Source organism: Callorhinus ursinus, unplaced genomic scaffold (assembly GCF_003265705.2).
Source record: "Callorhinus ursinus isolate GAN/ISIS: 27379988/994484 unplaced genomic scaffold, GSC_fseal_2.0 scaffold15, whole genome shotgun sequence".
Lineage (NCBI taxonomy): Eukaryota > Metazoa > Chordata > Mammalia > Carnivora > Otariidae > Callorhinus > Callorhinus ursinus.
This window is the reverse complement of record NW_027397077.1, coordinates 6,021,394-6,049,227: the sequence shown is the minus strand read 5'-3', so window position 1 is coordinate 6,049,227 and position 27,834 is coordinate 6,021,394. Positions and strand designations below refer to the sequence as shown.

The following is a 27,834-nucleotide window of genomic DNA, read 5'->3' as shown; positions in this document are numbered from 1 at the left end:
GAGGGAGAAGCAGGCTCCCTGCTGAGCAGGGAGCCCAATGCGGAGCTTAATCCCAGGATCCTGGGATTATGACCTGAACTGAAGGCAGACACTTAACTGACTGAGCCACTGAGGTGCCCCTATTTATTTATTTATTTTTAAGGATTTTATTTATTTATTTGAAAGAGAGAGAGGGAAAGCACCCGCTCCAGGGGAGGGGGGAAGGGAGGAGCAGAGGGAGAGAGATAAGCGGACTCCCTGCTGAGCAGGGAGCCTGGCTGAGTCCCAGGACCCTGGGATCATGATGAGCCAAAGGCAGACATTTAACTGACAGAGCCGCCCAGGCGCCCCTGAAAACATAGGATTTTTTTTTTTTTAAGATTTTATTTATTTATTTGACACAGAGGAGAGACAGCTAGAGAGGGAACACAAGCAGGGGGAGCAGGAGAGGGAGAAGCAGGCTCCCGACTGAGCATGGAGCCCGATGCGGGGCTCGATTCCAGGACCCTGGGATTATGACCTGAGCTGAAGGCAGACACTTAATGACTGAGCCACCCAGGTGCCCCTGAAAACATAGGATTTTAAAAAAGTTTTTTTACTAGTGATATTTATTACTTCATTAGCACATATGTTAAAAGACCTTGTTGAGAACTTTTCCTTTGCTTCCTAAAATACAACTCTCATATAAAATCTCTATTAAACATACAGCCCTTATTAAATGTAGAGAAACTGAGAAGTAGATGTCACCCAGATAAAGAGGGGATGCTGGTAAGTGATGGACTCAGCCTTGGGGGAGAAGTTGTTCCCAGGGTTCCTGCAGGACCCATGCCTGAGTTGGTGCTGCCTTTTCTTCTGTGCTGCCCAGAGCAGAATCTGACCAGTGTCTGAGTAGGCTTTAGGCTTTGGGTCTGCTCGGAGTCCTGTGCCCTAGATAAAGAGAGGCAGGATTATATGCCTCTTGTCAACAGACACTGAGTACCTGTTTAGTGTCTTGGCAGTGTGCTGGGTCCTGGGGGCTTGGTGAGAGTGGCCTGTATAAACCCAGTTCCCTGCAGAGTTGAATAGGCTTCCTTAGTCCATATGTGTGCGTGTCCCTGCTTTGCTGTGCAGACTGAGTTCTCTGCTTTCTGAAGCTCCTGGAGGTCTTGGTGCTGCATGGAAGTGGGTGGGCCAGCATAGTGGAAGGAAAGCTAGTGGAGTTGTCAGGAGGCATGGGCTTAGCTCCTTAGGACTTGGGCATCCTTCTCAGCCCAGGCAGGGAGCTGTGGGCTTTGGAAGGATTTTGTCACATTCTGCTTTTGTAGATCCTCCTCAGAACCTTCTCTTTCCCCTTCATTCTTTCCTGTTTATTGCCTTTTGCACTTTGTCCTCAGAGGGTCTGCTTACAGCCTGTGGCAATGTGAGACCTTTCCAGGATCTAGGAGTGCTGACTGGTACAACTGGCCCCTTTAGAAGGCTGGTTGTGAATGCCCAGAGTCTGCAGAGAGACAGGTCCTTCAGCTTGTGTCTGTGGACCCTCCCAGTGTGTAGCACCACCCTGTTTCTCCTGAAGCTCTCTCTCTCTCTCTCTTTTTAAAAGATTTTATTTGTTTATTTGAAGAGAGCATGCATGAGCACGAGCCAGGGTGGGGGGTGAGCAGAGGGAAAGGGACAAGCTGACTTTACGCTGAGCGTGAGCCCAAAGCAGGGCTCAATTTCAAGACCCTGGGATTAGGCCCTGAGCTGAAGTCAAGAGTCCAATGCCTAATGGACTGAGACACCCAGGCGCCCCACCTGCAGCTCTCTCTTAAGGAACAGCTTTTTTTTTTTTTTTTTACAGATTTTATTTATTTATTTGAGAGAAAGCAAGAGCACAAACGGGGGCAAGTAGAGAGGGAGAGGGAAAGGCAGACTCCCCACTGAGCAGGGAGCCCAATGTGGGGCTCAGTCCCAGGACCCTGGAATCATGACCTGAGCCGAAGGCAGACACTTAACCAACTGAGCCACCCAGGTGCCCCAAGGACCAGTTTTAATATATTTTTTAAAGATTTTATCTATTTTTTGAGAGAGAGCGAGCGAGCATGAGTGTGTGTGAGCGTGCACAAGTGCACAAGCTGGGGGAGGGGCAGAGGGAAAGGGAGAGAGAATCCCAAGCAAACTGAGCTAAGTGTGGATCTCATGACTCTGAGACCATGACCCAAGCCAAAACCTAGAGCTGGATGCCCAACTGACTGAGCCACCCAGGTGCCCTTTTAGTTTTGTTTTTAAAATTATTCCTTATTGGGGCGCCTGGGTGGCTTAGTTGGTTGCCCCTGCTTGTTTGCTCTCTCACTATCTCTCTCTCTCAAATAAATAAATAAAATCTTTAAAAAATTATTCCTTATGTTGTATTGAAGTGATACAAGCGCTTGGGTTTGTTATTAAAAGTCTTGTAACGAAGTAGCAAAGTGATTTATCCCCCCTTCTCCAGAGGCAGCTGTTTTCAGCTCTTCCGGTTTGTGATGTTTCTACCTAAATAATATACATTTACTACTATATTTTATACATTCTTACATGTTTTAGCTACCTGTTTGTGGTAGATGATTTTAAGTCTTACATTCCTTTATCCCTTCTTTCTGCCCTGCCCATATAATTTTTATCATATTTTGTGGTTTAACCCAATTCACTGTTTTCATGATTACAACTTCATATATGTTTTTTCCTCTTAACTAACTAATGTACTGTGAGGTACATTTTATTTCTTGTGTGACTGTTTTACTTGAGGTTGGGTTAGTAATTGTGTCAGTTTCTTTTGCTTATGTTTCTTTGAATTGCTGTCTCTGTTACCCTGTATCTGAAAAGCTCTGTGGCGTACCTTTCTGTTTGGTTTTCCACACTGCCTAAACAGTTAAATCTGTTGTTCCACTGTGAGAGTCGTTCTGCTTTGTTTTTCTTGGAAACATCCCTTCTGGAGTCCTCCATCTTCATACTCCCATGTGGACTGGCTTCTTTCTAGACTGACCGTACTCAACGCCATCTTGGAAACCCCATTCACCTCTCTTGCGCTGAACCCTTGGTCTCCTGGGTCCCAAATCTTCCTCTTCCCTGGTTTGCTAATCTTGTTTGGTTGGGATATCTATCTATTTGTCTATTTATTTGCTACTACAAAGTTGATTTTATCACCAAACTGTATGAGTGAAAATTGATGTGCGGTCTTAATATTGTTTCTAACAATAAAACCCCCACGTCTTGATACTTGGAAAATACAAAAACTTCTTAGTTACCTGTCATCTCACTCCAAGGAAGTCAGATCACATTGTACATCTTGTTTTTTAGCCTGCTTTTTTAGTGGTCTCTAAGTAGACCTAGTAGTCTCTTCTCATGTTACAATGCGATTTAATAACTGTGATAGTCCATTTATGGAATTCCCATCGTTTGTCTTGGTAGTGTCCTATTTGGGAGTTTTTTGGTTTATTCCAAAATTTTAGGAGCTTATAATTGCCTGATGTCATTCTCTTTTTACATCTCTTGAGTATTTTCTTAGAATAAATTTCTCGACAGAGAATTTCCTGATGAAAGAGTATGCTGCATATTGCCAGATTGTCTTCCAGAATGAAAGCTGTTTCCAGTTTCCTCAGTGGTGTATAAGAGGACAACTATTTCTGGGGTTTTCTTCCTATTTAAAGCTCTCTTTGCTTGGAGAAGAGGTAAAGGAAGAAAGCCACAGGTTAGGGGACACACTACTTCCCCATTTCAGTGGAGTGAAGGGTAGTTGTGTCTATAAACAGCTTCTGCTTCTATGATTCCTTGCAGGGCATCACGGGGCTATATCGGGGCATGGCTGCCCCCATCATTGGGGTCACCCCCATGTTCGCCGTGTGCTTCTTTGGGTTTGGTTTGGGGAAGAAACTACAACAGAAATGCCCAGAGGATGTGCTTAGGTAAGTACTTACAAGTCTGGAGCACTTGAAGCTGTTCTGCCCGGTGATATGACATGGGTTAAGGGAAAAAATCTCAGCAAATAGGGAGTGGCTATCCTCCTGGGCCCCTAACACTGGCTCCTGGTTGCTCCACACGAGGGAGGTACTTGAGTTTCTTTTGCCCTGTGAACCAAAGGGAAAAAGAAAACAACCTAAAGCCCTCCCCTCTCCTCCCTATCAGGCTGTCATAATTTCTTCTGTGAAGTGGTATCTTACTAGGGGTATTAGTAATATCAACCCCACAGCATTGGGAGGTCTGAATGCTACAGTGTGTATAAAATACCATGAACAGTTCCTGGTGCTGCAGTAAAGACAGCGGCAACCTTGTTTTCCATCACCTGGTTGGGAAAAGGGAAGGTCTCAACTTTTGTTTTACATCATTTTTATCATATGATTATAATTATTTCAGATACTGGTTTCTCTGTTAAGTGCAATAAATGAGTGTATTTTCTTTTCATAAACTTTAAGAAGTTGGATTTGGGTATGAAGAGGCACATGAGTCAGGATTACAGCTCAGAATTTACAAAGTAGTTAATAAAAACATGTCAACTTTTTAAAAATTAAACATTTTTTAACTTTTTTAAAAAATATTTTGTTTATTTATTTGAGGGAGAGAGTGAGAGAGAGAGACAGCATGAGAGGGGGGAGGTTCAGAGTGAGAAGCGGACTCCCTGCTGACCAGGCGGGCACTTTGGGATCATGACCTGAGCCGAAGGCAGATGTTTAACCAACTAAGCCACCCAGGCATTCTTTAACTTTTAATTGAAATATGGTTGACATATAATATTAGTTTCAGGTGTCTAACATAGTAATTCAACAATTATATACATTACAAAGTGCTCCCGATGATAAGTGTAGTCACCACCTGTTACCATACAAAGTTGTTACAGTATTGTCGATTATATTATATTCCCTGTGATGTACTTTTCATCAGACCAGCTTCTTGGGATGCAGGGGAATTCTGAATGGAAACGTGGGATGGCAAGGTGACTCAGTCTGAGACTTGCAAGGTGACAACTCCTGGGAGGAGTTACAGGTAGCACAGAACTGCCAGAGGCTTAGCCAGGCTTGAGATCCAGGAGCTCAAAGGAGGAAGCCCAGGGTGCTATGTGGTTGTTTTCTGTCACTACTTCAGGCCACAGCATGCTGAGTAAGGGTCTAGGACGTAGATACAGATGCTTGTAATATGGAACTATTTCTGGAGTCCTTGTGACCCTTGAATGTGCCCAGCTTCTATAAATAGCCACAGGTGGCTGCAAATGTGGACGTGTATAGGGTCCTTTTGAAGTTGTGTTTGACTGTTGGTAGTCCAAATATCTCATGAACACATGTCCCCTCTGAGCACCTGGTCTTCTAGCTCATGTGCCAGTTCCTAGCTGTACCAGGACCACGCACTAAAACATCCAGTGGGGTTATCATTAGTACTTTGGCCTGTGGCTTGTATTCCCTGTACAATCACATCAGTGTACAGAGAAACAGCCTTCCTGCTTGCGCAAAGGTCGAGACACTCGGGACCCCACCCCTATAATCTTGCCATGTTCTAAATTCTGAACATCAGTCCTGCCATATTCCCCTCCCTGCAGTGGTATTTAGGGATAGTGTGGAAATGAGTGCTACCAGGACCATGGAGTGGATGCCCAAGACATCCAGACTCACAGATGCCAACCTGGGGTAGGGGTGGGAGGTGGCAGAACGGGCCAGGCAGTCATAGAGTGTCTACAGAGTACCCTGTGCACACACACAGACCACATTCAGAGGAAAGTCCTTACTCCCAGGAGATGAGGGTGTGCCCAACCTGGGGTATGGGCATCCTGCAAAGAACAGTTGGTCTCATGAGGGGAAATTCAGTTGCAGAGAGGGCTCCTCTTCGGATAGTAGTGTGAACTGAGCCTGTGAAGGAGGCCATGCACGAAAGCAACTCTCTTGACTGTTAGACAGTCAACCTGTGTGGTAGACTTATCTGCCTGAGGCATATGTGTGGGCCCTGCCTGGGGTGAGAATATGGAAAAAACAGGGCTGTTGAAACTGATGCCCTGCCTGGAGAGAAGAACCTACGGTAGATGTCTTCATACCCCTGTTTGACATCTGCTCTCCAGATCTTGGGCTCCTTGTTGTGTGGGACCTGCCTGAAGGTCAGCTCGCAGAGGCTGGGGGTCAGAGGGGCCTGAGGCTCTGGAGAGTAACTGAAGATTTTTAGCAACATTTTTTAAATTGTGGGGGCTCTGTTGAAATACTAATTATGGCTTTGTGCTCCATTGCCTGCTGGCCACCCTGGTATTACTAATCCCAGAAAGAAAAGGAGATGCTAGGGGTAGCACAGGCAGCTGTGTGGTATAGATGCCTGGAGTCTCAGACTCCTCCGAATACTTGGTGTGCTTCATTCTTTGAGGGCCAGGGTGAGGATCTGTATCTCTGGCCACTGGGGGACCATTCCATGCACAGGGGGGCCACAGAACCCATCATGCCTGTCTGGGTACCATCCCTGTCTGGGCCTTTCTCAGCATCTTAGTCCTTGCAACTGTCCTGGCTGCCCCTCAGCCTATGGAGGTGGCCACAGCTGTCCCCACCAGCCATGATGCTGTCCTGCTTGTGTCTTGGCTTAAAATGTTCTCAGGACCTTGGTGGTCCAGAGGAAGTGATATTGGAGGAGAACTGGGGTCAACTGAGACCCAGATCTTGAGTTAGAGGCTTTTTTCCACAACCCTGAATTTTACAAATGGGGAATCAAGGCTAAGTGAAGCCTAAAAACTTGTCCATAGTCATCGTGCATGGCAGGCCCAGGGAAGGGAACCGTGTCTCACTATAAAGCTTCTCCCATGGGTGAGGCCATCTGAGTGTGCAAGTAGCCTTCTTGACCGAGCTCATATTGCTCTTGGCACTGAGGATATACCTAGAACTTGGCTTTTGTGCAAAATATGACTTATTTGTGCTGGGCTTCTGCCTAGTCCAAGTGCTTATTTTTTTCTTTTTTTTCTTTTTAATTTAAATTCAAGCTAGTTAACATAGAGTGTAGTATTGGTTTAAAGCAATAGAATTTAGTAATTCATTACTTACATATAATACCCAGTGCTCATCCCAACAAGTGCCCTCCTTAATGCCCATCACCCACTTAGAGCATCCCCCAACCCTCAGTGCTTATATTTTCTTACAAAGTCATCTTCTTTGCTGGGATCGCCTCTGTCCTGGGTGGTTAGTCACAGGTGCTTGCCTCTGGTTTTTGTTTTCAATACAGTTACCCCCAAATATTTGCAGCTGGGATGTTATCTGGTGTATTCACCACAGGAATTATGACCCCTGGAGAACGGATCAAGTGCTTGTTACAGGTAAGGGTGGGATCTGGGGTAGGGGAATGTGATCTGGGGGGAGGCGGCTAGCTTTTTCCATGCAGTATGCAGTTTTGTGTGGATGTTTATGTCCTTTCACCCTTCATAAAGGCTTCAGGTCAGGTGTGCAAAATAGTTTCAAGGTTTTCAGGAACATGGAAGCAGTTGTAGTAGAACCAGGACAGTATAACAAACCAACCAAAATGTCACACCTGTGACGTGTCATTCCAGACTTATCCACTCTTATTAACAGCTACTTCAGGAACTCTGAAAGGTGAGTCATGTCTCTTCAGAGGTGGAAGGGAGGCTGCTTCTGCCCATTGTATCTTATGTCTACCAGTTGCCCAAAGGCTCAGTGCCCTTGGAGTGCCTGGCTCTTTCACAGGCCAAGGGTGTGAACTGGCTGCCTGTGTTACCATACAGGGCTCCTTTTTTTTTTTTTCTTTAAGATTTTATTTATTTATTTGACACAGAGAGAGAGGTAGAGAGCACAAGCAGGGGGAGCGGCAGGCAGGCAGAGGGAGAGGGAGAAGCAGGCTCTCCGCTGAGCAAGGAGCCTGATGCGGGGCTCGATCCCAGGACCCTGGGATCATGACCTGAGCCGAAGGTAGCCGCTTAACTGACTGAGCCACCCAGGCACCCCGGGGCTCCTTTTAAAACAAAAAAAAGTTACTGCTTTTTTCTTCTAATGGCTAAATGATTTAACACACCATTCTTGCTAGAAAATTTTGATAATGCAAAAAAGCACAGAAAAAAATGTATTTCTCACCCATGATACCATCTCACTGAGGTAACCACTGTTATGCGTCCTTTTTGAATTCTAATCTTTTTGGTAAATTAAGAAATATTAACTTTTGAAATAAAATTGGGGTCATGTAATGCATTAGTTTTATTTTATTTTATTTTTATATTTATATTATATATAATATGCATTGTATATGAATATAATATATATATTATATATTATATATGTTATGTATAATATATATTATATATATTATATTTTATATTTATTTTATTTTTTAAAAAATTTTATTTATTTGACAGAGAGAGCACAAGCAGAGGGAGAAGAGCAGGCTCCCTGCTGAGCAAGGAGCCCGATGTAGGACTCAGTCCCAGGACCCTGGGATCATGACCCAGGCCAAAGGCAGCCGCTTAACCAACTGAGCCACCCAGGCGTCCCTGCATTTGTTTTATAACCCACTTTTTTCATTTGATGTATCCTAATTTTTTGTGTGGTTATTTTTCTCAAGCATCATGTTCTGCATATTATTTCATTACATAGCTGTCATTTACCCAATAATCCCTTATCTGGGGGCATGACAAATTATATATGATAGTGAAGATCTTTATAAATAAGTTTTTGTGTGTGTACCTGATTATTTTCTTAGAGTAAATATCCAGACTTGAAATTATTATGTTTAAAGGTGTATACTTTTTTTTTTCTTAAAGATATTATTTATTTGTCAGAGTGAAAGAGACAGAGAGCACAAGCAGGGAGAGCGACAGAGGCAGAGGGAGAAGCAGGCTTCCCACTGAGCAGGGAGCCTGATGCGGGACTCGATCCCAGGACTCTGGGATCATGACCTGAGCCGAAGGCAGACGCTTAACCGACTGAGCCACCCAGGCATCTCAAAGGTGTATACTTTTTAAAAAAAGATTTATTTAGTTATTTTAGGGAGAGAGAACGAGTGGGAGGGACAGAGGGAGAGGGAGAGAGAATTCCAGGCAGACTCCATGTTGAGCATGGAGCCTGACATGGGGCTCAATCTCATGACTCCCGAGATCACAACCTGAGCCAAAACCAAGAGTTGGATGCTTAACTACCTGTGCCACCCAGGTGCCCCTAAAGGTGTATACTTTAAAGAAAAAAGTGCGTGTGTGTTTTAAAGATTTTAGCTATTTATTTGTCAGAGAGAGAGAGAGCCAAGCAGGGGGAACAGCAGAGGGAGAGGGAGAAGCAGGCTCCCCACTGAGCAGGGAGCCCGATGCGGCACTCGATCCCAGAGCTGAAGGCAGACGTTTAATGACTGAGCCACCCAGGTGTCCCTAAAAAAATTTTTTTTAATACCTATTACCAAATGATCTGCCTATAAAGGCCTGTCACTTTCTATTCCGGTCAGTAATAGAAGAGCAACCACTTACCAGCAAACTCTGCAGCATCTAATTTACAATCTCTGCCAGTCTGATTGTTGCATTGTTTTAAATTTTCAGGCTTTTAAGTGGTGGTGAGGTTAATTATTTTGATGAATATTCGTTGTTTGTATTTTTCCTTTGTGAAGTGCATGTTTGTGTTCTTTGCTCATTTGTTTTTTGACTTACAAAAGCTTTGGACATATTAGGGTTGTTAATTACTTACCATTATGTGGCAAGTCTGTTTCATGGTTTGAATTTGTCATTTAATTTTGTGTATTTTTTGAGCTTTTAACAGTGCAAGCTTTATTCCAATTTTGTGTATTTTTTAAATTAAACTTTTTATTTTGAGATAATTATAGATCTATGGGCAGTTGTAAAAAATAATACAAAGGAAAAAAATCATAATAATACAGAGAAATCACATGTACCCTTTACCCAATTTTCCCACAAAGGTAACATCTGGTAAAACCATGGTATAATATTACAACCAAAATATTGATATTGATACAATAAAGATACAGAACATTTCCATCATGCCATGGCCACATCCACTTCCCTTCTCTCACTCCAGTTCTTAACTACCCCAGCTATGACCAGTCTGTACGCCATTTCTCTAATTTTATAATTTCAAGAATGTTATATAAATAGAATTACACTACAATAAACTTACCAAGTAAGGTTTTTTGGTTTGGAATTTTCTGGAGATTTGTTAGATTGTTGCGTCTATGAATTGTTCATTCCTCTTTAATAGTCCATGGTGTGTTTAACTTTTCATCCACTGAAGGACATCTGGTTTGTTTCCAGTTTTTTACTATTAGGAATAAAGATGGTATAAACATTCATGTTCAGAAGTTTTTCTAAGAAAATAAGTTTTCGTTTCTCTGGGATAAATGCCCGAGTACAAATTGTTGAGTCATATGGTAGTTGCATGTTTAGTTTTTAAAGAAACTGCCAAACTGTTTCTTAGAGTAGCTATGCCATCTTATATTCCTGCCAGCAATGTATGAGTGGTCCAGTTTCTCTGCATCCTCAACAACATTTGGTGCTGTCACTATTTTTAATTTTAGGCATCCTGATAGTTGTGTAGTGATATCTCATTTTAATTTGTATTTCTCTAATAGCTGAAGATGTTGGACATCTTTTCAATGCTTATTTGCTATCTGTGTATCCTCTTTGGTGAAATGTCTGTTTATGTTTTTGCCCATTTTCTAATTGGATTTTTTTTTTTATTGTTGTGTTTTGAGAGAGTCCTTTATTTTAGATACTAGTGGTTTGACATATACATGGTTTGCAAATATTTTCTCCCAGTTTATAGTTTGTCTTTTCATCCTCTTAAAGAGTCTCTTTTTTTTTAAAGATTTTATTCATTTGTTTTATTTGAGAGAGAGAGAGCGTGTGCTTGAGCAAGGGGATGGGCAGAGGGAGAGGGAGAGAGAATCCCAAGCAGACTCTGCACTGAGTGTGGAGCCCCACGCAGGGCTGTATCCTAAGATCCTGAGATCATGACCTGAGCTGAAGTCAGATGCTTAACCGGCTGAGCCACCCAGGTACCCCCAAATTAAAATTGTTTGCTCAAAAGACTCTGTTAAGGGGCACCTGGGTGGCTCAGCCGGTTAAGTGCCCAACTCTTGGTTTCTGCTTAGGTGGTGATATCAGGGTGGTGACATCAAGCCCTGCGCAGCCCTGCCCATTGGACTCTGTGCTCAGCACAGACTCTGCTTGAGATTCTCTTCCTCTCCCTCTCCCCTTCCCCCTCCCCCACTCAAGCTCTTTCTCTCCCTCAAATAAATAAATCTTTTAAAAAATCAGTTGGGCATATTTGTGTGGATCTACTTTTTTCTTTCATTGATCTCTGTGTTTATCCCTCCACTAATACTACAGTCTTGATTAATATAGGCATATACTAAGTGCTGAAATTGAGTAGACTGATCCCTCTGGTTTTATTCTTTAAAACAAACAAACAGACAAAAAAAAGAAACTTGTTCTAGCTATTCTAATTCCTTTGTATTTCCATATAAACTTTAGGATAATTTAGAAAATTAAGGGGCGCCTGGGTGGGTCAGTCTGTTAAGCATCTGCCTTCAGCTTGGGTCATGGTCCCAGGGTCCTGGGATTGAGCTCGGCATGGGGCTCCCTCCTCAGCGGGGAGTCTCCTTCTCCCTCTGCCTCTCCCCCCTGGCTTGTGCTATCTCTCTCACTCACTCTCTCTCTCTCTCTCAAATAAATAAATAAAATCTTAAAAAAGAGAAAATTGAGAAAAATCTTGCTAAGATTTATGTTAAATCTGTAGGTCATTTTGGATGGAATTGACACTTATTATTTTGAGTCTTCCAATCCATGGACATAGTATATCTCTCCATTTATTTAGAACTTTAAATTACTTTCATCAACACTGTATAGTTTTCAGCATATAAGTCCTGTACGTGTTTTCTTATATTAGTCCCTAAGTCTTTTTTCTTTTTTGACTTTGAAAAATTGCATTGTGAATGGTACTGTAATTTTAATTTTGTTATCTACATGTTCATAGCTAGTTTATAGAAATACAGTTGATTTTTGTATGTTAATCTTATGTCCTGTGACCTTCCTGAATCCCTTGTTAGTTCTAGGATTTTTTTTTTAAATAAAATCAATGAGATTTCCTATGTAGAGAGTCATGTCATTTGCAAATAGGGACAGTCTTATTTCCTCATTTCTCATCTGTTTAACCTTTATTTCCTTCTTTCACTGGCTAGAACTGCTAGTACTATGTTGAGTAAGAATGACAAGAATGGACATTTTTGCCTTGTTCCCAGTCTTAGTATTCACTATTTCATTATTAAATATGTTAGATGTACTTTTTTTTTTAAAAGATTTTATTTATTTATTTGAGAGAGAGAGAGCACATGAGAGGGGGGAGGGTTAGAGGGAGAAGCAGACTCCCTGCCGAGCAGGGAGCCCAATGCGGGACTTGATCCAGGGACTCCAGGATCATGACCTGAGCCGGAGGCAGTTGCTTAACCAACTGAGCCACCCAGGCGCCCTAGATGTACTTTTTTTTGTAGATGTTATTTATCAAGTTGAGGAAGTTACCTTCTTTTACTCTTTTTTTCTGAGAATTTTATCATGAATGGATATTGACTTTTGTCAGATACTTTTCTTTTTTTTTTTTTAAGATTTTATTTATTTATTTGAGAGAAAGAATGAGAGAGAGAGAGCACATGAGAGGGGGGAGGGTCAGAGGGAGAAGCAGACTCCCTGCCGAGCAGGGAGCCCTATGCGGGACTCGATCCCAGGACTCCAGGATCATGACCTGAGCCAAAGGCAGTCGCTTAACCAACTGAGCTACCCAGGCACCCTCTCAGATACTTTTCTGCATCGATTGATGTGATCATGTGATTTTTCTTCTTTAACCTGTTGATCTGGTGGATTACATCAGCGGATTTTCAAATATTGAATCAGCTTTGCTTTGCTGGAATAAACTCACCAACCTGGACATGTTATATAATTCCTTTTATATATTGCTGAATTCTATTTGCTTACGTTTAGTTAAAGATTTCTATATCTATAGTCATGAAAGATATTAATCTGTCATTTTTTCTGTATTATCTGGTTTTGGTATCAGGATAATACTAGTTTCATAAAATGAATTAGGAAGTGTTCCCTCTTCTGTTTTCTGAGAGAGATTGTGTAGAATTGGTGTTAATTCTTTAAACATTTGATAGAATTTTATAATGAAACTAGGCTTAGGGATTTTGGGAGGAGTTTTAAAATTATGAATCCAATTTTCTTAATAGTTACAGGGCTATTCAAATTACTTCTTGTTGGGCAAATTGTGGTAGTTTATGTTTTTGTTTTTTCATCTATGTTGTCAAATTTGTGTGTATAGAGGTATTTGTAGTATTCCCTTATTATCCTTTTGATGTCTACAGGGTCTGTGGTGATATCCTCTATTTTATTCCTGGTATAGCAATTTGTGACTTCTCTTTCTTTTTTGCCAGCCTCACTAGAGGTTTGTTAATGTTTTTGATCCTTTCAAGAAAGCAGCTCTTTGTTTTATTGATTTTTCTCAATTGTGTTTCTATTTTCGATTTCATTGGTTTCTGCTCATATCTTTATTATTTCCTTCCTTTTGCTTTTTAAGGTTTAGTTTGCTTTTCTTTTTGAAGAGTTTTTGAGGTGAGAGTTTAGATGGTTGGTTTGAGTCTTTTCCTCTTTTCTAATGTATGCAGTCAGTGCTAATGACTTTCCTCTCAGCAGTGCTTGATTGTGTCTCACAAACTTTTATGTATATATATATTAAATTTATTTACTTAAGTAATCTCTATACCCAGCGTGGGTCTCAGACTCACAACCCCAAGATAAGCAGTTGCATGCTTTTCTGATTGAGCTAGCCAGGCACCTCTAACTTATATATTAATTGCCAGTCAGTTCAGTGTGTTTTCTAATTTCTTTTGAGACTTCCTTTTTGAATTATTTAGAAGAGTGTTGTTTAATTTCCAAGTATTGGAGATTATTGATTTCTAGTTTAAGTCCATTGTGATCAGAGGACATACTCTGTATTATTTAAAATCTTTTAAAGTTCTTGAGGTTTGTTTTATGCCCGTGGTCTATCTTGGTCTGTGTTCCATGGGCACTTGAAAGGAAGGTGTATTCTTCTGTCATTTGGTGGAGTCTTATATAAATGTCGATTAGATCCTGTTGGTTGATGGTATTGAGTTCTTCTCTATCTCTGCTGATTTTCAGTCTTTTTGTTCTACCAGTTCGTTGATAGAGGAGGTTGAAATCTCCAAGTATAATTGTTGGTTTTTCTGTTTCTCCTTTCAGTTCTGTCAGTTTTGTTGCACATAGTTTGTAGCTTTTTTTTTTTTTAAAGATTTTATTTATTTGACAGAGAGAGACACAGCGAGAGAAGGAACACAAGCAGGGGGAATGGGAGAGAGAGAAGCAGGCTTCCCACAGAACAGGGAGCCCGATGCGGGGCTTGATCCCAGGACCCAGGGATCATGACCCGAGCCGAAGGCAGACACCTAACGGCTGAGCCACCCAGGTACCCCAGTTCGTAGCTTTTTTGTTTGTTACATACACATTTTGGATTACTATGTCTTCTTGGTAGATTGACCATTTTATCACTGTATAATGTCCCTCACATTATCATTATGCAACATCCCATAATTTTGCTTACTGTGTTCTTGCTTCCTTCCCTGATGTTTCAGGGTTCCTTCTTTCATTGTTTCTTTTCTGTATAGAGAACTTCCTTTCACTACTTTTTGGGGGAAGCTATTCTTTCAGGGTAGGTCTCCCTTTGGCGACAAATTCTTAGTTTTTCTTCATCTAAGAATGCTTGATTTCCTCTTTATTTCTGAAGTATATTTTTGCTAGACATAGGATTCTGGGTTGACAATTCTTTTCTTTCATTACCTGGAAGATACTGTGCCATTTCTTTCTATCATCCCTAGTTTCTGCTGTCATTCTGATTGTTTAAGTAAGGTGTCATTTTCCTCTGGCTGCTCTTAAGATTTTTTCCTTTTTTTAGAGGGAGGAGGGGCAGAGGGAGAGAGAGAATCTTTTTTTTTTTTAAGATTTTATTTATTTATTTGACACAGAGAGAGAGCACAAGCAGGGGGAGAGGGAGAAGCAGGGCTCCCAGGGAGCCTGATGTGGGGCTCGATCCCAGGACCCTGGAATCATTACCTGTGCCAAGGCAGACACTTAACCAACTGAGCCACCCAGGTGCCCTGGAGAGAGAGAATCTTAAGTGGGGCTTAATGCGGGGCTCTATCTCACAACCCTGAGATGACCTGAGCCAAAATAAAAAATCAGATGCTTAACTGACTGAGCTACCTAGGCACCCCAAGAATTTTTTCTTTTTCTTTAGTTTTCAGAAGTTCATTTGTGATGTGTCATTGCATGGATTTATTTGGGTTTATTTTGTTTAGTATTTGCTCAGCTTCTTGAATCTATGTGTTTATGTTTTGCCACATTGGGAAAGTTTTGGGAAGCTTTTGGCGGTGATTTCTTCAAGTACCTTTTCAGCCCTGTCCTCTTTTCTCCTCTCCTTCTGGGACCCTGAGGCCACAAATACTAGATTTTTTGTTATAGTCACACAGGTCTTGAGGTTCTGTTCAATCTGTTTCAGTCTGTTTTCTTCCTGTTTTTCAGATTGGGTATTTTCCATTGTTGTGTCTTCCAGTTGATTTTTTTTCCTCTCTTGCCTCTGTTCTACTCTTTTTTTTTTTTTTAAGATTTTACTTATTTCAGAGAAATAGAGGGGGGGGAGGAGGGGGGGGGGCGGGGGGAGGGAGGGGCAGAGGGAGAGGGAGAAGCAGGCTCCCTGCTTAGCAGGGAGCCCGATGCAGGGCTTGATCCCAGGACTGTGGGACCATGACCCAAGCAGAAGGCATATGCTTAACCGACTGAACCACCCAGGCACCCCTCTGTTCTGCTCTTGAGTGGGCCATCCATTGAGCTTTTTATTTTGGTTATATTTTTCTTTTCTCCTTTCCTTTCCTTTTCCCAGTTGTATTTTTCAATTATATGGTTTCCATTTGGTTCTTCCTTACATCTTATATTTCTGTGCTAAGACCTTATTTCTTTGCTGTGGCTTTCTATATTTTCATCTGTTTCAAGAATATTTATAATTACCTATTGAAGGATTTTTACCATGGCTGCTTTAAAATCTTTGTCAGATAAACAAAAATACAAAGAAAACAAAACAAGTCTTTGTCAGATAATAATAATGTCTCTGTTATCTTGGTGTTGTCATCTGTTGCCTGTCTTTTTCCTTTCTTTTTTTTTAAATTTTTTTAAAGATTTTATTTATTTATTTGAGAGAGAGAGAGAGAGCACGAGAGGGGGGAGGGTCAGAGGGAGAAGCAGACTCCCCGCTGAGCAGGGACCCCGATGTGGGACTCGATCCCGGGACTCCAGGATCATGACCTGAGCCGAAGGCAGTCGCCTAACCAACTGAGCCACCCAGGCGCCCTGTCTTTTTCCTTTCATTTTGAAATCTACCTGGTTTGGGGTATGTTGAGCGATTTTTCAACCAAAACCTGGTTATTTGCATATTATGTTGAGACTGTGGATCTTATTTAAACTTTCTATTTTAGCTGGCTTTTTCTGACTTCCAGCAGGAAAGGGAAGGATGCTGCCTTGTTACTGCTAGGTGGAAATAGAAGTCTAGGTTCCCTACTTGGCCTCTGTTGGCACCTCAGGGTTGGGCACTTCTTTTTACAGCTGGGTGGGTGTGGGGGTTCCGGCGTCTCCACTGACCCCATAGGATAGGAGGGTGCTGGTTACCAGCTGTCAGGGATGAAAGTCCTAGTTCCCTACCTGGCCTTCTGTGACTCCACCCTGGCAGCATGTTGGGTGCCTTATTAAAGCCCCGCAAGGGTGGAAGTCTAAGCTCCCCACTTGGTGTTTGCTGGTGTGGATGGGCATGAGGCCCCAGTTTTGTTTTTTTTTTTTATGGTGTATGGCTGGAGTAGAGTGTTTATTGTCTAAAAATTTTTCATCTTTCTAAGCTCTCCCTTTCTTCGTCCTTGTCTAGAGAACACAGGCTTTTGTTGGGGCTTCTTTTTGGTCTATGCTTGTTGGCGTTCCTGGATTGCCAGTTTCCTCAGCTCCAGGTCTGAGATATATCAGAAAGAAAATCCAAGGAACTCACCACCATGTCATTCCTCAAGTTCAAAGGCCCCTAGCCAGTCTCTCTTTTTCTCCAAACTTCCAGAGTCTTCTCATGTTTGCTTTAAAAATAATGTTTAGGGTTTTTGGCAGCTCTTTCTGCCCATGGGTCCTGTCCCCATGCTTTAATAAAACTACCTTTTTTGCACCAAAAATAAATAAATAAATAAATAATAAATTAATAAATTAATTCATTAATTAAAAATAACACCTAGGGTTTTTTGTTGCACGTTAGCAGGAAGAAGTTATATTTCTAACTCAGGCTTTTCCTGAACTCCAGACTAGTTCATCCAACATTTCCGTTTGGATGCTAATAGGCACCTCAGTGGCACCATGTGCAAAAATGAACTCCTGGTCTTCCCCAATAACTGCTCCACGTACAGCCTTCTGCAGCTCAGTTGGTGGCAACACCATCCTTCTAGTTGTTCAGCTCTAAAGCACAGGAGTCCTCCTAGATTCCCTTCTCTCTCACTGTACATATCCTATCTGTTGAACAGCTAAGCTTGCTTTCAACATATCCCAAGTCTGTCCCTTCTTGTCCCTCCATTTGCAGCTACATTGCTCCAGGTCACCTTCACCACGTAACAGTGAGAAGATTCTGATAATAACATGTCAATTCCATACCAGTCCTCTTTGGCCCCCCACGTCACTGTGAGTCAGCTCCAGTGTCCTCTGGTCACATGGGTCTCCTTGCTATTCCTCAGACATACCAGGTTTACATGTGCCCAGGTCATTTGGGGAAGTTATATTTTAAAAAGCCATTATTACTTGATTGTCATTGTCTTAAATTTATTATTTTAGAAAAATTGTTGTCTTTCCAGTGAAAAACTTTCCTAACCAGCATGATGACTCTTTTTATTCATCTCTTTTTTTATGTCCCCTGGAGGTGCTTTAGAGCTTTATTTATGCAAATCCTATTACTGCTTGATGCACATATATTTTATTGCTTTCCCATTATTTTCCTTTTTTTTAGACAATAAACAATTTTTAGACAATAAACACTGTACTCCAGCCATACACCATAAAAAAAATTCTTTCCCATTCTTTTCAATTTTTTTTTAAAAGATTTTATTTATTTGACAGAGAGACAGTCAGAGAACACAAGCAAGGAGAGCAGGAGAGGGAGAAGCAGGCTTCCCGCGGAGCAGGGAGCCCAATGTGGGGCTCGATCCCAGGACCCTGGGATCATGACCTGAGCCGGAGGCAGACGCTTAGTGACTGAGCCACCCAGGCGCCCTATTTTCAAATTTTTATTGCTAGTATGTAAGAAAATTGTTGGACTTATATATTTATTTCATGCTTTTCCTTGGGACTGTTAAAGCTTAACTGTCCAGCTTTAATTAGTCTTCGGTTGATGCCTCTGTGTGTTATGATTCCTCTTGGCTCTGTGCTCGATGTGGATCTTGCATGGGGTTCTTTCTCTCAGATCTTTTCTGGGATTACCCCTGCCTGCCTTACTCAAGCTCTTGTCTCTTAGGCCCTGGGTCCCTGAGACTGGTATGGGGGCTTCTCCTTGCCCCTCCCCTGGCTCTGTACAGGACCTCTATCCTGGCACTTAGAGCTCTGAACAGCCATTTCCTGCTCACTTTTCCTTAACCGAGCTTCATGATCAGTGAAAGCTTGGAATGGATTTGGTGCTCCATGGATATTTGTTGAAGGAATGAGTGAATGACCTTCCAACTAGATTTACTGGGAATGCTCTTGTATTTGAGAGAGTTCCTCCACTTATTTTCCAACTCCTCTGTTGACTTTTTTCTTGTCAGTGTGTGCATACTTTGTGATATTTTCATTTAAGCTTATTTCCTAGTGATTTCCACCAATATTCTATGTTCCAAATAACTACAGTTTGACAGTGAAGTCTTTCATTAGTCTAATGCCTAAAGACCACTCCCACACTCACCTTGTCATCTTCTGTAACCTGCTGAGTCTGTTGTCTTTGATGTTGCTGCTACTGACTTGATGACTTTTTCCCTCCCTCTCAGATTCAGGCTTCTTCAGGAGAAACCAAGTACACTGGGGCCTTGGACTGTGCAAAGAAGCTATACCAGGAATCTGGGATCCGAGGCATCTACAAAGGGACAGTGCTCACCCTCATGCGAGGTAACCCTTTAGGTTCTCCACCTGAGGTCACCTTGTGGGGGGGGGGCGCATCTGAGGTGGATTGGCCACTGAGGGTCTTACCTGGATCCCCAGATTAGCCTTGGCACTATACAAGCTACACTTCTGACAAGACTGGCATGGTATGTCCTGTTTTTTAGGCAGTCTCACCCCTGGCCAGCATGGATACCAATGAGGATGGGAGGACCTCTATCCTTCTGGCAGGCTGGCCCTCAAGGATGCAAGTCACTGTAGTGGCAGTTACAGGGGAGTGGCAAGTAGATAGAAATCGTGGCTGGAGGGATAAGTGGAGGGGAAGAGTGACTAAGGACAGTGGGGCTCTCCCTGGTTTCGAGAGGCACGTCCTGCTGGGGGGGCAGTAGGAGAGGCAGATATAGCCTCACCCCTGTCCTGACATGGCAGCTTGGAGGAAGGCCAGAGGCTAGCTGTAGTTGTAACTTGGGGTGGGCGTGTCCATGGGGACCACTCAGAGGGGACTTTGAAGGTGAGATGATGTCATGTGTGTTTGTGCTCACTCTTACCAGTGCTTGCCCCAAAGCAGCATCTAATTACTGCAAAGTGATTACTGCACATAGGAGGTGCTGCCGAGGAACTTCCCAGGAAACTTTGAAAGGGCCAGTCCAAGTGTGGCTCTTCTAAGTTCTAGAAAGCCATGAGGATTTTATATCATTTAATTCGCTTTCTTGCCCCTAACAGATGTTCCAGCCAGTGGGATGTATTTCATGACATATGAGTGGCTGAAAAATATCTTCACGCCAGAGGGAAAGAGGTAAGGAGAATAGAGGAGCTCAGAGGCCACTTCGCTTGGTCATGGGTTGGTTGCCCTTTACTGTGAGTGGGTCTGAAGGTAGAGTGGGGCTTGCTTCTGGCTCTGTGTCCACTTTGCTCTCCTTGCTCCTGAAACCCAGCTAACACTGCTTACTCTGTACCTCGCCTGTTGGAGCAAGTATATGAAACAAGTTCATGAAACCCCCTCCAAGGAGAGGCAGCTGCCATGTCACCGGAGCCCTGGCCTTGGCCCTCCTCCCTCTGGCCAGTTTCTCCCTCTCTCTAACTGCCCCATCTGCTGAGGGAGGGATGGTCTGAATGCCTCACTCACAGCCTTTGTCTGACTGGGGCTGTGGTTGGTATTCTGCAGTGTCAGTGAGCTCAGTGTGCCTCGGATCCTGGTGGCTGGGGGCATCGCAGGGATCTTCAATTGGGCTGTGGCAATCCCCCCGGACGTGCTCAAGTCCCGCTTCCAGACTGGTTAGTGGAGGGTAGTGGGGTAGATGTGGGTGGAGTGGGTACCAGAACTGGCCTGCCCCTGGGATGCAGAGCTCTTAGGGCCCTAGAGATAGTGTCCACAGCAGCACCCAGCATCTGTCTGACCAACATTTTCCCTTGCAGTCATTTGTGTTCTAGCAACCCTAGACTCATTCATTTCCTGTTGGCCAAAACACAAAATAAGTGAGATAAGCAGTCAAATCAACTCTGCTGCCTTCTCATGAGCAGAAGGACTATTAGATTCTTCATTCTTCCTCTCCACTCCCTCAGAATCAGTAATCCAGACATTGTGTCTGTTTGTCCCAAGGTGGTGAACTGTGTTGTCTGTGAACTGGTCCCAGATGACCTAGAGGGTGTCCTGTTCCTGATGCAGTGACCTTGCAGGAAGACTTGACTATAAAATTTTCTCCATGTGGGTCACCATAGGCAGGTCAGGAAGCTTCCTAAAGCCTTAACAGTTGGATTCCACCCGCAGCACCTCCTGGAAAATATCCTAATGGTTTCAGAGATGTACTGAGAGAGCTGATCCGGAATGAAGGAGTCACATCCTTGTATAAGGGGTTCAATGCGGTGATGATCCGAGCCTTTCCAGCCAATGCGGTAAGTGGAAGACAGGGACTATGCTTTCCCTTCAGGGCTTAGAGCAGGTTCCAAGCTCTAGGGGGCTGACTTTTGCTTGTTCCTAGGATTGGACTGGGGGCTCAGTTTTCCCCAAATCCCACCCTTGGCCAGAGCCTCCTTATTTGCTTCTTTTCCTGAAGCTTCAGGAGGGGATGTCTTTGGGATTCTTTGAGGGGAGGGGCTTTTTTTTTTTTTTAAAGATTTTATTCATTCATTTGAGAGAGAGTGAGAAAGAGCACAAGCAGGGGGAGAGGCAGAGGGAGAGGGAGAAGCAGACTCCCTGCTGAGCTGGGAGCCCGACGTGGGGCTCGATCCCAGGATTTGGAGATCACAACCCAAGCCCAAGGAAGACGCTCCACCATCTGAGCCACGCAGGCGCCCCATGAGAGGTGGGGCTTTGATCTCCTGACTAGGTCATCAGAAATGGGTAGTTGTGAGATGTGGATTTTCTTCCCCTCTCAGGAATACCAAAGCACAGCTTGATTCCCTGACCTGGGGTGGGAATGAAGTTGGGGAGAGGTTCTGATGAAGTTAGGGAAGGGTTCTGGTCCTGACAGCGTCAGCCAAGCATGGTGCTGGGGTCTCTGTGATAGTCACAACCCCTGCTAGCTTTTTTCTTCCTTCTAACCCCTTCTCAGGCCTGTTTCCTTGGCTTTGAAGTTGCCATGAAGTTCCTTAATTGGGCCACCCCCAACTTGTGAGGCTGAAGGCTGCTCAAGGCTTCTGGATGGTGGAGGCTATCACAGAGGAGGAGCGGTGGGCAGGACTAGGCAGTCCTGAAAGGCAAAGGGAGGGGAATGGTGGGATCAGAGCTCTGTACATGGACTTGTTGAGACCATTGCCTTAATGACATCTTCTACCTGGTATAACTTGGTGTGCCATTTTGAAACTTGCATTTACTCATATCAATTTAAGGGATCTCAAGAGGATTTGGAGGTGGAGTAAGTAGCTTCTAGACCAGAGATACCACCAATGGTCAGAGAGCTATCTACTGGTTAACTACAGGCCCTACTACACCCAAACTACTACTCGAGAAAGAGGGAATTTCAGCTTCTTACTGGAGACATGATGCATATTTTCAACCAACTGACCAAGAGCTGGTGTTTTCTTCGATCCCTACCCACCAGATTTCCAGGGTATCACTTAATCCTGGCCTGCACATGGGGATGTGGACTTCAGGTCCACATCTCTCTGTCCAGGTGGACTGAGCAAATGTGCCTAGGGGCAGATAGCCTGTTAACAGTCGGGTTGATTTTTCTTTTTAAATGCATGCAAGCAATCAAAACTAAAACTATAGTAGCCTAATTTCCCAGGAGTAGATGGAGAGCTTTCCCTCCTACACAGCAAGAAGGGTTTTGAATTAACAGTCCTAGCCTGCTGAGATAAGTGACAAAGCCTGGGGTGTAGGAAAGGCTCTTTTCACGCACTCTTTTCTCATGAGAGTGCCCTATTTTAACAGGAAACAATAAATATTGTTTCTAATTTTTGCATTGTGTGAAATTATTTTGATTCTGGGTCATTTCAGCAGGCAGCCTGTGGCCGTGGTGGAGGCTGTCAGGGATCTGGTATCCTTTTGTGGCTTCAGGCAGGGGCTTCAGCAGGAGAAAGAGGAGGAAGTTTTGGCTAGTCCAGACTTCCCTGACTGTTCTAGAAGCAACTGCCTGATGGGGAGGGGAAATGGCGTGGGGTGGAGGGGGGCTTGATTGCTAACTGTTCCCATAGTCCTCAGTATAAGCCTGCAGCCCTTCCCTTCATTCTTTCACCTCTCTGCCCTGAGCTAACAGAGATGATGGTTCTAAAAGCCAAAAGCAATCCTGACTTATCATATGAATTTGGGGGTCACTGTGATCTGATGTCACCAGCCAGGCTTTGCTAATTAGGCTATTGATGATGCCCAGGTACATCCAGAAGAGGTAAGGGAGACAAGTTAATTTGTCTTTGGTGGCTGGAGCTGGGCTTCTCTGGCATTGTCCCATCTGGCAGTCACAGAGTTCTGCTGTATGTCCCACCTTGCCGCAACTGCACAGAGACCCTTGGACTTCGGCTTTAGCGCCATCACTCTGCATAAGGGGGGTGAGGGAACAGGGACCCACCCCCATCTGGGAATGGGCGTGGCCAGCCCGGCAGGAAGCTGAAGATTTGGGCCTTTAAGGAAGGGTACTTTATTCCTGGGAAGACATTTCTGGATGACCAGAAAGGAATTATAATCAAGTAAAAAGAAAAAAACATTGTTTAGAGATGAAAATTGTGTGCCCTCTGCTTAGAAATATTAATTCAGTGTTCTGCCTGCCCCCTCACGCGGCAGGCTGTCTTTATTTAATCTCACTGGTTTGAAGAAGGCCACATATGTGTTTCTTGAAGCTCTTCTTGGCAGCACCCTGTCCTTGAGATAATTCTGCAACCTCAGCCTTTGCCTGGAAGCCCCTATGATTGCATTTGCATTCCAGCCAAATGACAGCCATTCCCATAGGTCAGCATCACTTTTACAGTCCCTGCTTCTGGATAATATGCCCTTTGAAACAGCTTCCATTTTAAAATGGAAAGTTTTGGTTCCTTGATGTTAGTGGTGGTAGATTCTTCTATTCCTTTGGTTGTTCAATAGGTGTTAAGTCAAATAGGAAGCCCCAGGAGACATATTTGTGAAGGGAGCAGAGCAGATGGTTAGTAACTCCCTCCTGGCTGGCACTTCCTTTTTACGATGCACTTTGAAATGCCACCTGTTCCTGATATATCTCTTCTCTCCCTGATGGGGGTAAGCGTGGGGGAAAGACTGGGGCCCTCCTCAGTAATTTCTCTGTCACAGACAGCATTAAGTAGAGAAGCCAGACAGCAGGTGTTAAAACAACCAGCCGGTGATAACAGCCTCACCCAGGCACAAAGAAGAGTATAACTGGGTTAAAGGTGAGGGGCAGACAGTGGGATGTTGCAAGAAGCCTATTAGAAGCAACAGTAGCACCATTTCTGCTGTAAGGTCATACCATCTCCACCCACAGTTCTTTCCCTACAGTTCTTCTGAGGCTGGAACCCCCTATGCCCTTTCTAACCTTCCCATGGGTTCATTCTTATTTCTTTATCCCCATGTCACTCAATGTTTAGTGGGCAGGGATTTTTACCCCCACTTTCAGATGTGCAGGCCAATGCTCAGACAGGGTAAGTTGATCTGCCAAGATCATTGGCAGATTGATAATAGAGTGCAGGTAACAGAGTGATGTCTGGGTGTCCACAGGCCTGAAGAAAGGCTTGTGAAACTATCAGAGGCTGTCCTGGGGCTGCTTGACCCAAGCTCCAGGAGGCCTGTCTGTACTACAGGGTCAAAGTCTGGCCACTGGCCTGTGAGTCAGGCCACAGGTAGCGTAGTCCCAGTAGGCACTGGGAAAGCCCCAGGGCCAGGTGTTCCCTGAGGGCTCTCTTTTCTGCTTTTTCTGCTCTGGTGAGCATATAGGCCTGTGGCTCTCCAGCCAGGCTCTCCCTTGCTTCCCAGGTTCTGTCCTTGCCTTGAGGGGTCTCTGAGGCAGGCCCAAGGTCTGCTGCAGAAACTGACACTTTCTTGGGACACAGTGTCCTGGAGAAGGGGTGGCTCACAGGTGCAGAAACAGGTGGCCTGGGAATTAACTGCTCCCTGGGGCATGGATGCTTGTTAAAATAGAGCAGACTTCCTGGACCAAAGGCAGTAGCCACATGAGGGAGGCATTATAGAGGCTGAAGGACAGCTTGGGTGATGACAGAGAAAACATAGCACACTTCCCCAAGCCTTCCTGTCCAAGAGGCTCATAAACACTTCTAAGGCAAAACAGAAATTGAGGGGCGTAGATACTAAATGAGCTGGAAGACTGGACCAGAGGGGCTGGGATGCAGGGGTGGTCAGATGATCAACAGGTTCCAGGAGACAGGTAGGGGACTGGAGTGGCTCAGAGATCCCCTTTGGGCAGAGAAGAGGGAGGTGTTGCTGCTTGGGCTGAGTCTACTCCCACACCCCCATTAGGCAGAGGGTATCACAGGGCAGAAGGCATATAAACTGGGAGGTGTGGGCCAAGAGAGGGCTTCCAGAGAAGTCTGGGGAGTTTGGGTGTTTTCCTTCTTCCTGGAAAGAGAAAAAAAACCTTTAAAATAATAAACCTATCAAGAGTACATGAAATCCACTGTTTTATTGGAAATAGTAGTTGGGGTACTCTACCCATGTTCATTTTCACCAGACCCACTGCTCTTGGGCTAAACATGTGCCCCACCTGTGTTACTGTGATCCATAGTTGTAAACATCTCTGAGAATTGGCCCCGTTGTGTTCATGTCTGCCCGTGGTTGGTGGTGTGGCAGTCTGTGTAAGATTTGACTGCCTGCTGGGTAGTGACTCCTAGGACTGGCGCTTGGAGCTGAGCACCTGTCAGTGCTCTGGGGCCTCCTCTTCTCTGCTACAGTCTCTATATTTCTCTTGCTTTTGAGGGTCTCTGTTTTTGCCTTTTTCCCCACCATCACTTACTGTTGGCAGCTGTTTTCCAGTTACCTGCTGCCTGTGGGTTTGGTTGCCATGGTAACCTCTAGTGGTAGAGCTGGACAGGCTTGAATGAAGGCACCTCCTAGAGGGTAAGGGTAGAAGATGTGGGATTCAGGGCCCTGGTATTCTCTCTTGCTCTAAGGTACTCTTCTATGGCCAGCTCAACTGGGCATTCATGGAAGGCCCTTGGGACTCCACTTGCAACAGAAGGGCTTCCCAGAAGGGGCAGGGATGGATCCCTACTCTTGGGCCAGGGCTAGGGAGGGGAGCCACATAGGGCCTGGAGGCTGGCTGTCCGTCCTTACTCTCATGGTGGTCTGTGGAGACAGGTAAGGAACAGCTATGGGGTTCCTGCTTTCTGTGGCCCTCATTCCCTCCACGTCCAAAGATGCTCTTTGAATGTCGTGTTTGCTGGATGGATGGATGGATGGCCAAGCCTTGGGGCAATTGACAGCAAACCAGTCTACTCCTGGCAGAGGCTGATGGAGGTTTCTAGGAGTGACTGGGAGAACCTGCCCACACCCAGCTCTGTCATCAGCCTAGAGTAGCCTTCCTCTATCTTATTTTGTAATTGAGGTGAGAGTCCTAACCATATAGGCGCCTGTCCCCCTTTAAAACATAAAACCTGAAGAATGAGCAAGCAAGGGAGTGGAGCTGTGAATTTGCCTTTCCAAAGGGTTGGTTGTAGGATTGTTTGAAGCAGGCAGATCCCCAGGTGTGGTGGGTGCAGTGGGAGTAACACCCAGGTTTTCTGGGTATGGGCTGATTCCTAGAAAACTTGGAAGGGTTGGTCTACTCAAGAGCAGATGAACCCTGCCCCATTAGCTTCTTACTGCCCATCCTTAGTGAAGTGTTCATAAGCTGAGATCAGAAAAACACTTTAAAGAAAAGGATCCTGAGACAGAGGTCAGGAGAGCAGTTTCACTGACTCCACTTGCTATGTGGAAGCATTCATTCATTCATTCATTCATTCAGTAAACCTTCTCCAACAGTCTGTAGTAAGGAACCGACAGGAAACAAATTGGACACTATCCCTGCTCTCACAAAGTAAATTGCACAAGACTCCCCCCGGGGGCAAGGAACTTGTCCAGGGAGACACTGGAGTTTGGAATCACAGGCTCACCTGGCCTAGAGCGTGGATGGCTTCTGTACCCAGCAGGGATCGGTGCTCCTGTTTCCAGAAACTGTTTCCAGCAGCACTGAACTCCTGGGTGTGTGCCAAGCCAATATGAGAGGTCTTAGTGCTTATTTTAATTAATACTGGGTAATTACCAGGTGGAGCTTAACCATCCCAAATGCCTTGGAGGTTCCCAAGCCTACAGCTCGTCACTTTCTGTCTGGGCCCAGCAAGGAGAGGCAGGATTCTGTCCTATGCCCACTGGGACTTTCTTCAGCACTGTGACCCAGGACAATCACCTTTTTCTATTCCCTTTGATCTGGTGTGGGTGAAGGGGGCAACTTGGGAAATAGCCTAGCCTCTCCACTTCACCTATGCCCCCTCCCTAGGGGCATAGGATAACTGCTTTGTGGTCTGCTCAACACCACCAAACGGTGTGGGCCCAGGGTGGAGTGTGGGAAGAGAAGAGGCCTGCAGAATCCTGGTGGGAGTGCTCAAGAGGAGGAAGAGACCCAGAGGTGGTTCCTGCTCTGCGTCAGGGTACATATTTGGCCCAGTGACTCTTCCAGGCTTATTTCTCTGCCTGTGGCTCCCAAATTACTATATCACAGAAACTCCTACCATCTACCACGCCTTTCCCGTCTGACATATCACAGACCTCCTGCCAGACTTCTGAAGGTCCTATTGTCATGCCACCATTCCACCCCGGGACCAGGGTGGTCCTGACTTTTTACCAGCCCTTTGCTCTTGCTGTCCTCTGTGTTCAGATGGCTTTCCTCAAGATTTTCCTGTAGTCGGATCCTGTCCAGGCCTCGGAGTCAGCCTGAATGTCACCCCCTAAAGTGGGTCCTCTTGCTCTCCACGACAGCCGGAACCACACTGAGGTTGTAATGTGCGTGCCAGGCGTCTGGCTATCTGGCTCTAGGCTGTGTCCCTGGAGCCTACCAAGTGCTGGCAAGCAGAAGGCTTTTAGTGAATGTTGAAACAATATGTGAAAGGTCTTCGGGACTAGGTGGGAAGCACTGACGACTCCCTTTAGCGGGCAGATCTCTCATGCCCTCGACTCGACGCGGGACTGCACGGGACCGGCGGGCGGCCCAGCGGCGCACGCGCACTGGGGGCCGGCGGTCGGCGGGGGCGCGCACGCCCGCGACCGCGTGCGTCACAACCCGGGCTTCTGCCCCGCC

General features: G+C 44.7%; 1 protein-coding gene and 1 long non-coding RNA gene across 3 annotated transcripts in view; one reads left to right on the top strand and one right to left on the bottom strand.

Annotated features, from left to right (window-relative positions):
• The window catches only part of SLC25A20 (solute carrier family 25 member 20), a 28,289-nt gene extending 5,762 nt beyond the window's left edge, over positions 1 to 22,527 (top strand). Inside the window, exons 3-9 of one of the 2 annotated variants that reach the window (XM_025885447.2) lie at positions 3,751 to 3,878; positions 7,150 to 7,240; positions 19,018 to 19,135; positions 19,850 to 19,922; positions 20,292 to 20,401; positions 20,895 to 21,019; positions 21,679 to 22,527. In XM_025885447.2, coding sequence (XP_025741232.1) covers positions 3,751 to 3,878; positions 7,150 to 7,240; positions 19,018 to 19,135; positions 19,850 to 19,922; positions 20,292 to 20,401; positions 20,895 to 21,019; positions 21,679 to 21,741 — 708 coding nt within the window. In that variant the 3' untranslated portion in view covers positions 21,742 to 22,527. The other variant, XM_025885448.2, reaches the window with a different exon arrangement.
• Positions 22,528 to 24,879: 2,352 nt separating this feature from the next.
• On the bottom strand, positions 24,880 to 27,802 carry LOC112833559 (uncharacterized). The gene is made up of 4 exons (XR_003210672.2): positions 27,382 to 27,802; positions 26,654 to 26,737; positions 25,540 to 25,612; positions 24,880 to 25,121 (listed from the first exon to the last, which is right to left on the bottom strand). It is a non-coding gene; the product is annotated as an uncharacterized lncRNA (long non-coding RNA).
• Positions 27,803 to 27,834: the final 32 nt, after the last annotated feature.